The 17,468-nt window shown below is 44.1% G+C and overlaps 1 protein-coding gene across 4 annotated transcripts in view; it reads left to right on the top strand.

Annotated features, from left to right (window-relative positions):
• EPCIP (exosomal polycystin 1 interacting protein) overlaps positions 1-15,757 on the top strand; it is an 83,435-nt gene extending 67,678 nt beyond the window's left edge. For 2 of the 4 annotated variants that reach the window (XM_075333013.1, XM_075333012.1), the window contains exons 2-3: positions 9,964-10,250; positions 14,603-15,757. In XM_075333013.1, the coding sequence (XP_075189128.1) occupies positions 14,634-15,317 (684 nt within the window). In that variant the 5' untranslated portion in view covers positions 9,964-10,250; positions 14,603-14,633 and the 3' untranslated portion in view covers positions 15,318-15,757. The remainder of the gene's footprint in view (positions 1-9,963; positions 10,251-14,602) is intronic. The other 2 variants (XM_075333011.1, XM_075333008.1) reach the window with 1 other exon arrangement.
• The last annotated feature ends 1,711 nt before the right edge of the window (positions 15,758-17,468 follow it).

Here is a 17,468-nt window from a genome sequence, read left to right as displayed (position 1 = left end):
CAGGCCGGCCGGATCATCTTTACCATCTGTGACGGTCTCCCTGGACTAAGTTTCTGCCGAGTAAAAGAGGAGAAGGTAAAGAGACTACTGTTTGTGCCTGTTTCTTTCATTGCTTGTCGGCCCTGCACCGTGTTAGTCACACAGCACCATAGACTTCCACAAGCACCAACTGTGCCCCGGGCATTGCTCCACCTGTGGGGAGCAGTACCACCATTGCTGCTATAACATCATCCCGGTGGCCTCACACAGCAGCGGCGGCTTAATAGCCGCAGACCACAGGTGGCGTCACGAATACAAACTTAAAGTCATCCGCCACATATTCAACTGACACCCACCAGGGCCACGGAGCCGGGCCCAGCCACCACTGACTACCACCGGACTAGTCCGGCCCGGCACCGGGTGTCCCATAGCCCTGGGGTGGGCGAGTCATATGTACATAAAAGTGAAACATACAATAACAATTCCATAACGTATGTACTTATTATAGGATGTATTACTCCCTTTACCAGTAGGAGTAGGGTCGTGCCTTTACATTAGTAGCCTTTTTTCATACAGTGTGTCCACCCATATCCTGTCCACCGCCATTAACTTGAGAATGGCGGCAGCTATAGGCATAGAAGCAGTGTCTAGGTATAGTAAAGTAGCCATCGCTACACAATGAAACCACTTATAGCGCCACCTGGTGGAAAATAATGGAGTTAGCATTTTTATCTCGAAAACGGAACGAGACAGAGAAAAAAGTGAATTAAAAAATTGTAGGGCATCATCAATTCGATATGAATCGACACCTTGCATACAGAAATGCTATGATATGAAACCCATGAAGCCCCCAAAATATTGAATGCTGGTCATGTATATGGCGCTCATTTAACTTTGATGCTCAAAGTGGCCCCCGTCAGCTGCAATGCACATCTGGCCTCTGCACAGCATACTGTATCTTGCTGCACGTTGTGCAATATGGCAGGTGACACGTTTGCACAAGCATCTGTGATACGTCGTCGTAGGTCCTGCAGTGTTGGTGGAGGGGTCGCATATACCTGCTGTTTGATGTGACCTCACAGAAAGAAGTCCAATGGGGTCAGGTCAGGTGAGCGTGGAGGCCACTCCACGCAGCCACCATACCCAATGACTTGTAGGAAGGTCTCCATCAGGTATCGCTTCACGTCCGCAGCCTTGTGAGTTTTACATGTTCTAATCATAGCATTTCTGTATGCAAGGTGTCGATTCGTATTGAATTGATGATGCCCTGCAACTTTGTAATTCACTTTTTTTCTCTATCTCGTTCCGTTTTCGAGATAAAAACGCTCACTCCGTTGTTTTCCACCAGGTGGCGCTATAGGTGGTTTCATTGAGTAGCACATGGCTACTTTACTATACCTAGACACCACTTCTATGCCTATAGCTGCCGCCATTCTCAAGGTAATGGCAGTGGACAGGATATGGGTGGACACACTATATATTTTTTTTATTCTGTCTCTTACCACTAGGGGGAACTACTGGACAAAATAGATATCCAATTTCAAAGTAAATAAATAAATAATACAATAATAAATTATACTCACTTCTTTCTTCTCTCAGAAATCTAGCAATTGCATTTGTTCCTCCATGAATTTGTTTACAAAGTCAGAAATAGAGTTCAGCAAAAAGATTTGCCCACTCAGCATGACAGACAGCTGCAGCTTGTCCTAAGCAATGTGAAATGTCAGCAGCAGCAAAGAAGAGGGACACTGAGGAACTGCCAATCAGGCTAGATGTGTGGAGATTCAGTAACAGGGAGGAGGGACACTGAGGAGCCTTCAATCACACAAGATGGATGGAGATTCAGCAGCAGCAAGGAGGAGGGACAACAGGAGGTATCAATCAGGCTAGATGAGTGGAGATTCCGCAACAGGGAGGAGGGACTCTGAAGAGCTATCCAATCAGGGTAGATAGGTGGAGATTAAGCAGCAGGGAGGAGGGACACTGAGGAGCTATCCAACTAAGGTAGATGGTTGGAGATTCAGCAACAGGGAGGCGAGACACTGAGGAGATATCCAAACAAGTCAGGTGGGTGGTGATTCAGCAACAGGAAGGAGAAACATTGAAGAGCTATCCAATAAGGCTAGATGGGTGGAGATTCTGCAATAGGGAGGAGGCACACTGAGGAGCTACCCAATCAAGCCAGATGGGTGGCGATTCAGAAACAGGGAGGAGGGACACTGAAAAGCTATCCAATAAGAGTAGATGGGTGGAGATTCCGCAACAGGAGGAGGGACACTGAGGAGCTATCCAATCACACTAGATGGATGGAGATTCAGCAGCAGCAGGGAGGAGGGAAACCAGGAGCTGTTAATTCAGCTAGGTGGGCAGATTCAACAACAGGGTGGAGGGACACTAAGGAGCTATGAATTTGGCCAGGTAGCAGAGATTCAGCTGCAAGAAGAACGGACATTGAGAAGTTATCCAATCAGGCTAGATGGCTTGAGCTTCAGCAGCAAGGAGAAGGGACACTGAGGAGCTATCGCTATCCAATCAGGGTAGATGGGTGGAGATTCAGCAGCAGAGAGGAGGGGTATTGAGGAGCTATCAAGCTAGAGGACAAAGATTTCAGAGCAGAGTGGAAGGACACTGAGGAGCTATAAATAACTCTAAATGGGTGGAGATTCAGCAGTAGGGAGAAGGGATACTGAAGATCTATCACACTAGATAGATGAAGATTTAGCAGCAGGGAGAAGGGACACTGAGGAGCTATCAATCAGGCTAGATGGATGGAGATTCAGCAGCAGAGAGACAGGACAATCAGGAGCTGTCAATCATGCTACATGGGTGGAGATTCAATTGAAGAACCAAAGAGAAGAGTCAGTAACACTACCTTCATGCAAAGAACAATATTTTATTAAACAGTTATATAACAAACACGATTAAAAAGGTTCAAGGTGTGCTGGTAAGGATACAAACAATAGTGGAACATGCACACCATTGCTGGCTATAAGTATATTAGGCAAAGCAGCCTATAGCTGGGACTATGTGTCATAAATAATTTACAAAAAAGAGGCACTCAAATGGTTAACCAGAAAAATACATACAGTGCAACAAAGTGCAGAGATGTAATTACTATAGGCAGACAGTCAGTAAGTGATCACTATTGAGTGGAGCAAAACACTCACAAGATAAATGAAAGGAGTGAAAAAACATCACTTTCACTCCTGCCCAACTGGTAACCAAGGGAGGCTTGAAATTACACAAAGTTAGAATGACACATACCCATAGTCGCCAAGTCAGCAAGGGAGGTGCAGTTCCACAGACACCCAATGGGTGGAGATTCAGCAGCAGGAAGGAGGGACACTGAGGCGGTATCAGTCAGGCTAGTTGGCTGGAGATTCAGCAGCAGGGAGGAGGGGCATTGAGGAGCTTTTAATCAGGCTAGTTGGGCAGATATTCAGTAGCAGCAAGGAGAGGGACACAAGGATCTCTTAATCCCACTAGATGGACAGAGATTCAACAGCAGTGAGGAGGGTCAATGAGGAGCTATCAATCTGGCCAGATAGCAGAGATTCAGCTGCAAGGAGGAGGGACATTGAGGAGCTATCAATCACACTAGATAGGTGGAGATTCAGCAGCAGGGAGGAGAGACAGTGAGGAACTGTCAATCACACTAGATAGGTGGAGATTCAGCAGCAGGGAGGAGAGACAGTGAGGAACTGTCAATCACACTAGATAGGTGGAGATTCAGCAGCAGGGAGGAGAGACAGTGAGGAACTGTCAATCACACTAGATAGGTGGAGATTCAGCAGCAGGGAGGAGAGACAGTGAGGAACTGTCAATTACACTAGATAGGTGGAGATTCAGCAGCAGGGAGGAGAGACAGTGAGGAACTGTAAATTACATTAGATAGGTGGAGATTCAGCAGCAGGGAGGAGAGACAGTGAGGAACTGTAAATTACACTAGATAGGTGGAGATTCAGCAGCAGGGAGGAGAGACAGTGAGGAACTGTAAATTACACTAGATAGGTGGAGATTCAGCAGCAGAGAGGAGAGACAGTGAGGAACTGTAAATTACACTAGATAGGTGGAGATTCAGCAGCAGGGAGGAGGGACTTTGAGGAGCTATCAATCAGGCTAGGTGGTCGGACATTAAGCAGTAGTGCGGAGAGGCATTGAAGAGCTGTTAGTCAAACTAGATGTTTGATGATTAGTTAAAAGATTAATTAAAAGGCATATATATACCTGTATCTTAATGAATACATTTGTTCTGTCATTGCATGTAATTTTTAGCATTTGACTAATGCAATGCAAAAAGAAACATTTTAGCATACTCAATGATTTGTGCAAATTTTTGAGTCATTTTATAGAATTTTAAAAAAAATGTAATTAAAAATGTTTACAACTTTTGAGCTATATAGTAACTAAGCTCTGATAGACGCTGTTATACACGGGTACCATACACAATCTGAATGAGGCCTTCCTTTTCCTTTATAGTATCTTCTATAGTTTCCCTTGCTTTATACAAATCATTTCCAGTCATTATGAATATTAATGTCATTGTATATGGATATTTACTTATCTACAAGTACGGAGTAAAGAAGTAAAAGTAAGACAGGAGAATGACAATGGCGGTGCACAGAGGGGCTCTCAGCTCTGGTTTAGGCGCCTGAAGCTGAATTAAGTCGTTAATTACCTTTATGTTTTCACTCCCCGCTGAGACTTTCTTTCTTAGTAACTAAGGCGATTAATCTTTAATCCTGCTTATATTTGGGCACTAAAGCCCGAAAAAGCTTCTTTCTTCCACGCTCTCTTATAAATAGGGAGAAGCTGACACAACTTGTGTAGGAAAATAGTTTACAAATTCTAGAAACATGGAAGAATGCAAAACAGCATCACGGTGCAACCTGTTCATCATGGTAGATGGCGGCAGGTAGGTAACAAAGGGGTTCTCTGCCTCGGACAAGTCAATATGCACTAATATCTGCTGCAATGTGTGGGAAAACCTGGCAGTAAACAATCAATTTCTGTGCAGTTGGGTATTCAACTTTGCCCATATACATTAGTTTGCTGCCTGTGTAATGCAGGACTCCATTATTGCTAATAGCAGCGGCACTTAAATCCCCTCTATGATATGGGTTGTCCTAATATATGTTCACTTTGGCCAAAAGCATCTGTAGGGCGTGGGTTAATCCACATAAAAATACTTTCCTTCTAGTATAAGTTCATATAAGCAGTGCCATATGCTTGTTTTAACACTAATTTATAGTACATGCGTTTCCAAAAACACGTATACAGAACTGTTTATGTAATGTCTGTTGAAGTAGTTTTCTCTGCAATTAAAAGTTTCTGGAATTCATTGTGAAAATTAAAGAAATACACAGGCATGTGATTTCCAAACATCTCTAAATGATTTCTTTTAATGAGCATCATTTATTTATAGTCCTCAGATATACAGACGTACCATGCATAAATATAGGTGTTCCATACAGGATAGCAAATAGTAGAAGACATAACAGCATAATAAATAAAGACACTCCCAGCATCCACCCAGCTAAGCCACATCCCCTGAATAAGTCTTTGTTACAAAAGTGAAATCCCACACCCTAAGAACAGGTTTTGGCAGGTTTGAGGATTTTAACTCCTTCCTTACTTGAACACGTTCTAAAGGATATGTATGATTCACAGTATATACTATATATGATTAGGATATACACTGGGAGATTGTTCAGCACATTTACTTAATGTCATCACTGAACACAATGTGAATTGGGACTTTTTAAGACTTTCTTATTTAGAAAACTTCTTATCACAGTAGATATATTATAGTATAGTAGACAGTATTGAGTAAGATTTGCAGGACCCTGATCAATGTCCTGCAAACCTCCTCTTATCACAAAGTAGGAAAGAAAGGGTTAACACCGTGCTGCTGTGACGAAATATCGGAGCACACAAATTGTCCTCGATTGTGATCTTTTATTCAACACGTTTCGGAAATAAAATCTCCATTTTTAGGAATATGGTCACAAATCTTTTGTACAATACATTTCGCAGATAAAATCTTCTTCAGGAATATGATCATAGATCTTTTACTCAACGCGTTTCATACATAAAATGTCCTTCTTCAGGAAAATGATCACAGATCCTTTGTAAAACGCGTTTCGCAGATAACATCTCCTTCAGGAATGTGATCACAGATCCTTTGTACAACGCGTTTCACAGATAAAATCTCCTTCTTCAGGAATATAATCATTGATCTTTTATTCAACGCGTTTCATAGATAAAATCTCCGTCAGGATTATCATCACAGATCCTTTGTACAATGCATTTCTCAGATAAAATCTTCAGGAATATGATCATAGATCTTCTCTTCAACGCGTTTCACAGATAAAAGCTCCTTCAGGAATATGATCACAGATCTTTTATTCAACGCGTTTTGGAGATAAAATCTCCTTCTTCAGGAATATGATCATAGATGTACATGAAGCCACAGTGCTAAGGCTTAATGTACATCTGTGATCATATTCCTGAAGAAGGAGATTTTTTTTTTCCAAAGCACGTTGAATAAAAGATCTGTGATCATATTCCTGAAGGAGATTCTAAGATCACCATCAAGGAAAATTTGTGTGTTCCGATATTTCTTCACAGTAGCGCCGTGTTAACCCCTTCTTTCCTACTTTGTGACTACTTCATATGGAGACTGTAACAACTGTTTTCAAGCCTTCATAGTGAGTGTGACTTCTTACTACTATTTCAGGTGAGCAAATCTGATGAACCCCCTCCTTATGAATCATCTGGGATAAGACATCAGCTACGCCTTTTTGTCTTTCCAGTTATTTTCTTCTACAATTTCTTCTTAGTGGCAGCTCTATGTTATGATTGCTAAGTCGAGCGTTACATCATAGTTGTGGCGCAACACACACATGATGATGTCACACAGCACCTAACAGTAGGCCAACAAGATCATTGCTCAAGCCTAATATTTGTCATGCGATGTTTGGTTCCAGACCTATTAGGTGTCACGGTGGCATTGGCCTCTTTTCGCATTGCAGAACCTGATGTCTCCTAGTTGTTTAGTCAAAGTCGGGCGTCGGCTGTTTCATGTGCACTGCTCCTCAGTCCTGCTGACCAGGGGAAATCTGCTAGGAGCTCAGGTTGTTAATTACCAATCACAGCCGTCTCCTTCCTACATAAGGCACTGGATCCTGCTACTCAGTGCCGACAATAGCTCCAGCTTATACAGCGATTCCGGTCTTATTATAGTGATCCAATCTGTTGGTGATCTGTAGTGTGCTTATTGTCCGGTATGGAAATTTCCTGGTTGTCTGTTTACTTCCTCCCTTTTATGTTATTTTCCCCTTTCCACGTTTAGTTTTTCCTTTATGTTTGATTGGCATGTGTACGAGTTTTGGGTTTTCCCCTGTCCGTGTTTAGTTGTTTGTGACTACGGTCCTGGCTCACCCCTTGGGAGGAGGTTGACGAGGGGAGTTACAATAGGGATTGGACAGAAGTTAGGGTAACGCCGGTGACTCAGGCTTCACTACCATCAAGCATACCTCTAAGCTAAGAGACAGTGCAGGGACCCCAGTCTAAGGGTCAGCCTAGGTATCCCTGTTCAGTCATCCCATCACCGTGACAATATTAGACATATTATAGATCATAGAATAGTGGATATATTATAGAAGATATATAGAATAGTAGATATTATATATCATAGTGCAGTAGATTTTATAGTAATATATTGTATTATAGTAAATATATTATTATTGTTAAGTATTACACTGTAGTGGATATTACAGTGGTATATTAGAAATTTGTTTTCAACGTAATTCCCTTATAAATTATTATAAGCACAGTAATAAACTACAATTGAATGCATTACTTTTAAAAATTGTTTTTAGGTAGAGATGAAGTATGGCACGCAGTGTGTTCTGCAGAATCTGTTACGTTTCCATGAAATGTGCCATTAAAGTGCCTCTAGAGCAGCATTAGGGTGACTTCATAAACAGCTTCATCAGAGCGCCACTATATATAGTACATCAGAGTGCCCCATAAACAGCATAATTTGAATTCCCCCATAAAAAGTGCGATAAGCGTCCCCATGTAAACAGCACATCAGAGTGCCCATGTAAACACCATCATCTAAATGCCACTATAAACAGTACATTAGAGTGCCCATGTAAACAGCATCATCTGAATGTCTCATGTAAACAGTGCCATCAGAGTGCCCCTATAAACAGCAAATCAGTGTGCCCATATAAACAGCACATCAGAGTGCACCTATAAACAGCACATCAGAGTGCACCTATAAACAGCACATCAGAGTGTCCCTATAAATAGCAAATCAGTGTGCCCCTATAAACAGCACATCAGAGTGCCCCTATAAACAGCACATCAGAGTGCCCCTATAAACAGCACATCAGAGTGCTCCTATAAACAGCACATCAGAGTGCTCCTATAAACAGCACATCAGGGTGCCCCTTTAAACAGCACATCACAGTGCTCCTATAAACAGCACATCAGAGTGCACCTATAAACAACACATCAGAGTGCTCCTATAAACAGCACATCAGAGTGCTCCTATAAACAGCACATCAGAGTGCCCCTATAAACAGCACGTCAGGGTGCTCCTATAAACAGCACATCAGAGTGCTCCTATAAACAGCACATCAGGGTGATCCTATACACAGCACATCAGAGTGCTTCTATAAACAGCACATCAGAGTGCCCCTATAAACAGCACATCAGAGTGCCCCTATAAACAGCACATTAGAGTGCTCCTATAAACAGCACATCAGAGTGCCCCTATAAACAGCACATCAGGGTGATCCTATGAACAGTGCCATCAAAGTGCCCCATAAACAGCACATCAGAGTGCTCCTATAAACAGCACATCAGAGTGCTCCTATAAACAGCACATCAGAGTGCCCCTATAAACAGCACATCAGGGTGATCCTATGAACAGTGCCATCAAAGTGCCCCATAAACAGCACATCAGAGTGCCCCATAAACAGCACATCAGAGTGCTCCTATAAACAGCACATCGGAGTGCACCTATAAACAACACATCAGAGTGCTCCTATAAACAGCACATCAGAGTGCTCCTATAAACAGCACATCAGAGTGCCCCTATAAACAGCACATCAGAGTGCTCCTATAAACAGCACATCAGAGTGCCCCTATAAACAGCACGTCAGGGTGCTCCTATAAACAGCACGTCAGGGTGCTCCTATAAACAGCACATCAGAGTGCTCCTATAAACAGCACATCAGGGTGATCCTATACACAGCACATCAGAGTGCTTCTATAAACAGCACATCAGAGTGCCCCTATAAACAGCACATCAGAGTGCCCCTATAAACAGCACATTAGAGTGCTCCTATAAACAGCACATCAGAGTGCCCCTATAAACAGCACATCAGGGTGATCCTATGAACAGTGCCATCAAAGTGCCCCATAAACAGCACATCAGAGTGCTCCTATAAACAGCACATCAGAGTGCTCCTATAAACAGCACATCAGAGTGCCCCTATAAACAGCACATCAGGGTGATCCTATGAACAGTGCCATCAAAGTGCCCCATAAACAGCACATCAGAGTGCCCCATAAACAGCACATCAGAGTGCTCCTATAAACAGCACATCGGAGTGCCACTGTGAACAGTGCTATCAGAGTGCTGGATAAATAAAATTATCTGAGTACTCCTATAAATTGCACAAGAGCCTCCATGAAATGTACCATCACAGTGCCAGATAAGCGGCATCATTTGAGTGATTCTATAAGCAGACCATCAAAATACACCGAGTGCCTTCATAAATAGCATTAACTCCATAAATAATACCATTAGAGGTCCCCAATAAACAGCATTATCAGAATGCCACCATAGTGTCATGCAAGTGCCCTCATATACACCTCCATCAGAGTGCACCTGTGTACACCGTTTGGGAAAGGTAACCTTTCTTATTTTGCCAGTCATTGCTATGTGTTTTCTCTTCTTTACAGTAGGCGACACAATCCATCCTGCATTATGTGCAGCGCGAGTCATTGCTCCTTTAACTAACTCTGGATATTTAGCCAGAAACTTCTGAGATTCATTTCCTGCTACTGGTGTTGCTGCGTGGCAGAGGAACCAAAGATAGATCAAGGGGAAAAACAAGCGAAATCCAGGAAAAGCCCAGAATAAAACTCCTATAATGCGCCCGAGTAAAGCGGTGGAGTGCGATCCTGGAGCAGAGCAGCCTCCGCACATCCACAGAGTAACCTGAGCGGAGGACAGATGACCAGAGGCGGTGAGAATATATATATATATATACACATGAGGTGCTCCGAGGGCACAGAATCTGGAATTCCTGAGCTGCCATAAACAAGGCTTCCAGACGGTGCCCTACAAGCTCGTAATGCCAGAAACCATGGATAGATAGATGGATAGATGGATAGATAGATAGATAATAGATAGGAGATACAGGAGTGTACATACATCACAGGGTGTCATGACAAAAGTTGTACTTGAGCCCCCCTATTTCCCCCAAGGAATGAATACAAATATTCGGTGTAGTAGGCAGGGTTATATCTATAGCTCTCAACTTTTATAAACAAGTGAGAGGGACGTGTATTATGGGACGTATACAGTAATTATGCCAGTATTGAAGCCCCTTAGTGTTCTCACCCATAGCTTGTGATGTTCCCAAAATTGCCACTCCCCCACACACACAGAATATGGTATCCCCATAGTGAATTCATCACCACAATTTCAACTCAATCCCCTTCCCCCCCATACACACATACAGTATGATTCCACAGTGCCCCCACCAAAGTATGGTGTCCCGACAGTGCTCCCAATAATAATACCCTTACAGCATGAGGCCCCTAAAATGCCCCTCAATCACAGTATGATGTTCCCAAAGTTAGATGTCCCCACCAAGATGATACCCAGACAGCCCCCCGCACAGTATGATCCCTCCCACAGACCCTATTCAGTGTGATGGTTCTTCTCAGTATGATCCCAACATAGCCCCTTACTCAGTATGATGGCCTCCACTCAGTATTATTTCCCCAAGGCCGCCACTCAGTATGATTTCTCTTCTCAATATCATCCCTTCATACCCCCTTACTCAGTATGATGGCCTCCACTCAGTATTATGTCCCCACAGCACCCAAGCAGTATGATAGCTCTTCTTACTATGGTCCCACCATAGCCCCTTACTCAGTATAATGGCTTCCACTCAGTATTATTTCCCCAAGACCGCCACTCAGTATGATTGCGCTTCTCAATATTATCCCTTCATAGCCCCTTACTCAGTATGATGGCCTCCACTCAGTATTGTGTCCACATAGCCCCCACTCAGTATGATGGCCTCCACTCACTATGATGGCCTCCACGCAGTATTATGTCCCCACAGCCCCCACTCAGTATGATCGCTCTTCTCGGTATCATCCCACTATTACACCTTACTCAGTATGATGGCCTCCACTCAGTATTGTGTCCACACAGAACCCACTCAGTATGATGGCTTTTCTTGGTACGATACCACCATAGCCCCTTACTCATTATGAAGGCCCCCAAAATCCCTCACTATTATGGCCCCCAATTAATATGAGTGTCCCGACAGCCCCCCATTCAATATGAGGCAAACCACAGATTCTGAAATTTAAAAACAACAACCAAACAAACACTACTCACTTTGTCCTATCCCCCAGCACGCTGCTTGGATCTGTGACGTGTGAGTACTGAGGGTCTGCAGAGTACGCAGGCTGAATAGTGGATGACGGAGCCTTTTGCTCCCTCATCCACCATTCCATTTAAGGTCCTGAGGATGTAGATGCTGCTGAAATTGTAATGACGGGCAACAGTCCCATAGCGGTCTGAGACAGATAGATCATTCACATGTCCTGGGCATTGGAGGTTGCCTCAGCAGTGTCTAAAGAGAGGGGCTGGAAAACCCTTTAAAGCCATTGATTCAACCCTCCCGGCACCGGCAGCCTGAACCGAGACAAGTTATAGAATGATCTGAGACAAGTTATAGAAACGTCTCAATTTATAATTTTCTCGGTGTAGAAGAAATCATCAGACTAAGCAATGTTTTCCCCCGTTGACCTCTCCTGGAGGCCTAAGCTGGTGTCCACACTGCGGAGCGCTGGGACCTGTGCGCTTCTCTAGAGAATTTTTTTTTTGGGATTCTGTGGGTCTGATTTATGAAATTGTCTGCGAGAAAACCCCTCTGTAGCCACAGCAAACATCAGAGATCAGCTTTCACTTCTGATAGTGCACCTGAAAAATAAAAACTGTGCTGTGATGGGTTGCTATGGCGTACAGTTTTCAACCTGACTGGTGCTTCCTTTTTGATGTGCCTGCCTTACGACGGACAAAAGGTGCTTCGTCACCTCTGTGGCTGCCGCCATTTCCTCTGAAACAAACAGCAGTTGAGATGAGTTTGTCATCAGCTGCTGAGCTCTGCATAGGCAGCAACCACTGAGATAACAGAGGCTGGGCAACACCTGGTTATTAATTTCTATCACACCGTGCACCCCTTAGCTCCCCATCTCTCCTTTCATTGAATTTGCATGCTGCTCTACTTGACCATAGGTTCTGTGCTATTCTACCTGACCATAGGTCATGTGCTGTTCTACCTGACCATAGATTATGTGCTGTTATACCTGACCATAGGTTAGGTGCTGTTATACCTGACCATAGGTTACTTACTGTTATACCTGACCATAAGTTACTTACTGTTATACCTGACCGTAGGTTATGTGCTGTTATACCTGACCATAAGTTACTTACTGTTATACCTGACCATAGGTTACATCCTGTTATACCTGACCATAAGTTACGTGCTGTTATACCTGACCATAGGTTACGTCCTGTTATGCCTGACCATAGGTTACGTCCTGTTATACCTGACCATAAGTTAGGTGCTGTTATACCTGACCATAGGTTACGTGCTGTTATACCTGACCATAGGTTACGTCCTGTTATGCCTGACCATAGGTTACGTCCTGTTATACCTGACCATAAGTTAGGTGCTGTTATACCTGACCATAGGTTACGTGCTGTTATACCTGACCATAAGTTACTTACTGTTATACCTGACCATAGGTTATGTGCTGTTATACCTGACCATAGGTTACTTACTGTTATACCTGACCATAAGTTACTTACTGTTATACCTGACCGTAGGTTATGTGCTGTTATACCTGACCATAAGTTACTTACTGTTATACCTGACCATAGGTTACATCCTGTTATACCTGACCATAAGTTACGTCCTGTTATACCTGACCATAGGTTACGTCCTGTTATGCCTGACCATAGGTTACGTCCTGTTATACCTGACCATAAGTTAGGTGCTGTTATACCTGACCATAGGTTACGTGCTGTTATACCTGACCATAGGTTACGTCCTGTTATGCCTGACCATAGGTTACGTCCTGTTATACCTGACCATAAGTTAGGTGCTGTTATACCTGACCATAGGTTACGTGCTGTTATACCTGACCATAAGTTACTTACTGTTATACCTGACCATAGGTTAGGTGCTGTTATACCTGACCATAGGTTACTTACTGTTATACCTGACCATAAGTTACTTACTGTTATACCTGACCGTAGGTTATGTGCTGTTATACCTGACCATAAGTTACTTACTGTTATACCTGACCATAGGTTACATCCTGTTATGCCTGACCATAGGTTACGTCCTGTTATACCTGACCATAAGTTAGGTGCTGTTATACCTGACCATAGGTTACGTGCTGTTATACCTGACCATAGGTTACGTCCTGTTATGCCTGACCATAGGTTACGTCCTGTTATACCTGACCATAAGTTAGGTGCTGTTATACCTGACCATAGGTTACGTGCTGTTATACCTGACCATAAGTTACTTACTGTTATACCTGACCATAGGTTATGTGCTGTTATACCTGACCATAGGTTATGTCCTGTTATACCTGACCATAGGTTACTTACTGTTATACCTGACCATAGGTTATGTGCTGTTATACCTGACCATAGGTTACGTGCTGTTATACCTGACCATAAGTTACTTACTGTTATACCTGACCATAGGTTATGTGCTGTTATACCTGACCATAGGTTACGTCCTGTTATACCTGACCATAGGTTACATGTTGTTGTACCTGACCATAATGAAAAATGGAAAAACAGCAAGTAAACTATGGTCAGATATAACAGCACGTAAACTATGGTCAGATATAACAGCACGTAACCTATGGTCAGGTAGAACAGCACATGACCTATGGTCAGATATAACAGCACGTAACCTATGGTCAGGTAGAACAGCACGTAACCTATGGTCAGGTAGAACAGTACGTAACCTATCGTCAGGTATAACAGCATTTAAATTATGGTCAGATATAACAGCACGTAACCTATGGTCAGGTAGAACAGCACATGACCTATGGTCAGATATAACAGCACATAACTTATGGTCACTGAGAATAAAAGGATTGAACATATTGAAATCCGACATGCCTACCCATACGCGATGGGTGTAAGGCAGGTCCCAGACAAATCAGTGGTTTTGGCCAACATTTATTGATGTTCATCTTCAGAGCACCGAGCAAATAATCAGAACTTGATTTGTTTGTATATTGATGACTATTCTAATTTTCTTTCCAGATCACGAACAGCCTCGGCAGTCCCCCGATGGATGGAGTGGTGCTGTATGAAGCCTGGTGCCTATGATCTCAGGATATCAATGTCCTTCCGTAGATTCCTGCTTTTCTTACTCGTCTTCCTGGACTTCTGCATTATTGAGCACCTTGTTCAGAGCCAGAACCATACTTTGATATTCTCTAAGGACAACAACTTCCGGAACTGCAGCTGCTCCTACGACATCCAGAGCTGTGACTACAGTTTGGCCAACCTGATGTGTAACTGTAAAACCATCGCCCTTCCGAAAAACAAGACAGGGTCCAGGCTGAGCTACAATGGTGACCTGACCATCTGGTTCTCCGACACAATCACCCTGGGAAGGTTGGTTAACTTTACCTATGTCCAAAACCTAAAGCTATCTTTGTGTGGAGCATCTACTCTCCCAACAGAGTATCTGGCCATTTTGGGGCTTAGATACCTTCGTGTCCAAGCTGAGACCATCCAAGAGCAAAGCCTGATAATAACCCACTGCAGCATCAGAGATGGACTGTGCCGAGCGCCCACAACTCCCACGTTTCACATCTCCTACCTGGATACTTCACTGTTTAATGGACTTCCCTTGTTGAAGTCCTACAGCGTGGAGAACGTATCAAGCATCAAAGAAGAGTTCCCAAATCTGCCATTTTCCAACTTGATATCGGCCACAAACAAGAGCTACATTGTGACGTTAATTTACTGACGATTACACAAGGACTGAACTGCGGGCTTTCGTTCTAGCCTTGTCTGACAGAGTAATGTAGGACTGTCTACTATCCGATAAGTAGACCTTAGTATGGGTGTGATGGGAAAATGACACTTTAGAGGGTTATCTTTATCCGGAAGTCTGATTCTCAGTACCAACCCCGATCTGCTTTACAGAGGAGTCAGTGGTCACCAGGGACCCCCTGCACCTTCAAAGCTGCCTGGTGGGGATGCCAAAAGGCACACTACTAAAAGTATGAAGCTGTGCCAGGCCAACAACGAAGAGACTTTCATAGATGGCGGTGATGCCAAGAAGACCATCCATTCTTAAGAACTGGATAACCCCTTAAACTTCACTGGAGAAGGGAGAGAAAGGATTGATTTATTGGTGGTACACCGCTGTGGAATATGTTTGTGCTACTTCAATAAACAATAATAATAAACCTTCCTTATTTTTCTTAAGGCTCATCCCCCACTTTTCTCGGCCTTTCAGTTATAGTTAATGTCCTCTCTTGTCATGTCTGTTTTGGCAAATACTTGTGTTCTCCAGGCAATTCTGGAGCATCTTTTCTAAGACCTCTTTATTGTGCTTTTCCCATATTCATAGTTTTAAGGTTGTAAGAAGACCGAAGTCAAACGAGTTCAGTACACTCTACCCTAAAGTCCGCTTTACACGCTACAATATATCTTACGATGTGTCGGCGGGGTCACGTCGTAAGTGACGTACATACATCCGGCATCGTAAGGTACATTGTAGTGTGTGACAGGTACGTGCGATTGCGATTGAACGTTAAAACGTTCATCGCATACACGTCGATGAATCCTGACGAATTGCACGTCGGGTTGTTCAATGTTCCCGAGGCAGCACACATCGCAGTGTGTGACACCCCGGGAACATTGAACAGATCTTACCTGCCTCCCGCGCCTCCAGCCGGCAATGTGGAAGGAAAGAGGTGGGCGGGATGTTTACGTCCCGCTCATCTCCGCCCCTCCGCTTCTATTGGCCGGCTGCGATGTGACGCCGAACGTCCATCCCACTCCAGGAAGTGGACGTTCGCCGCCCACATCGAGGTCGTATGGAAGGTAAGTATGTGTGACGGGGGGTAAATCGTTTGTGCGGCATGTTCAACAAATTGAACGTGCCGCACATAGGGGCACTTTGCACACTACGACATCGCAAGCCGATGCTGCAATGCTGAGTGCGATAGTCTCCGCCCCCGTCGCAGCAGCGATATCTTGTGATTGCTGGAGTAGCGAACATTATCGCTATGCCAGCTTCACATGCACTCACTTGCCCTGCGACGTCGCTCTGGCCGGCGACCCACCTCCTTATTAAGGGGGCGGGTCGTGCGGCATCATAGCGACGTCACACGGTAGGCGGCCAATAGAAGCGGAGGAGCGGAGATGAGCGGGACGTAAACATCCCGCCCACCTCCTTCCTTCCGCATAGCTGGCGTGAGCCGCAGGATGCAGGTAGGAGATGTTCCTCGCGCCTGCGGCTTCACACACAGCGATGTGTGCTGCCGCAGGAACGAGGAACAACATCGTAACATTGGTCCTTCCAAAATTATGGAAATGACCGACGCTACACCGATGATACGATTACGAAAATTTTGTGATCGTTAATCGTATTAAAAAGGCTTTACGCACTACAATATCGCCTGCGACGCCGGATGTGCATCACTTTCAATTTGACCCCACCGACATCGCACCTGCGATGTCGTAGTGTGCAAAGTGCCCCTTACGATGGGGGCGTTGCAAATCGCATACGATATCGTATGCGAAATTGCAACGTGTAAAGCAGGCTTAACATTTATCAGAGGAAGGCGAAGACCCCATGAGGTAGATGCTAATTGTCCCATGTTAGGAGACACGTGCCTTCTTGACTCCAGATACAACAATCAGGCTAGTTCCTTGTATCAAGGTTCCATAACCTGTATCATTACATATTTCAAGTGAATTTAAAATGACAACATTGTGTTGCAAACAGTTAAGGCTGCTTTACACCAGACAATCTATCGATCTATAGATCGTCGGGGTCACGGTTTTTGTGACGCACATCCGGCATCGCTGGCGATGCCGGCCTGTGTGACACCTCCTAGCGACGCAGTATCGCTCACAAATCGTGAGTCGGGTACTGCTCGTTAGG

Source organism: Anomaloglossus baeobatrachus, chromosome 2 (genome assembly GCF_048569485.1).
Source record: "Anomaloglossus baeobatrachus isolate aAnoBae1 chromosome 2, aAnoBae1.hap1, whole genome shotgun sequence".
In the NCBI taxonomy this organism is placed as follows: Eukaryota; Metazoa; Chordata; class Amphibia; order Anura; family Aromobatidae; genus Anomaloglossus; species Anomaloglossus baeobatrachus.
The sequence above is the reverse complement of the archived record's forward strand: the minus strand, read 5'-3'. Positions and strand labels throughout refer to the sequence as shown.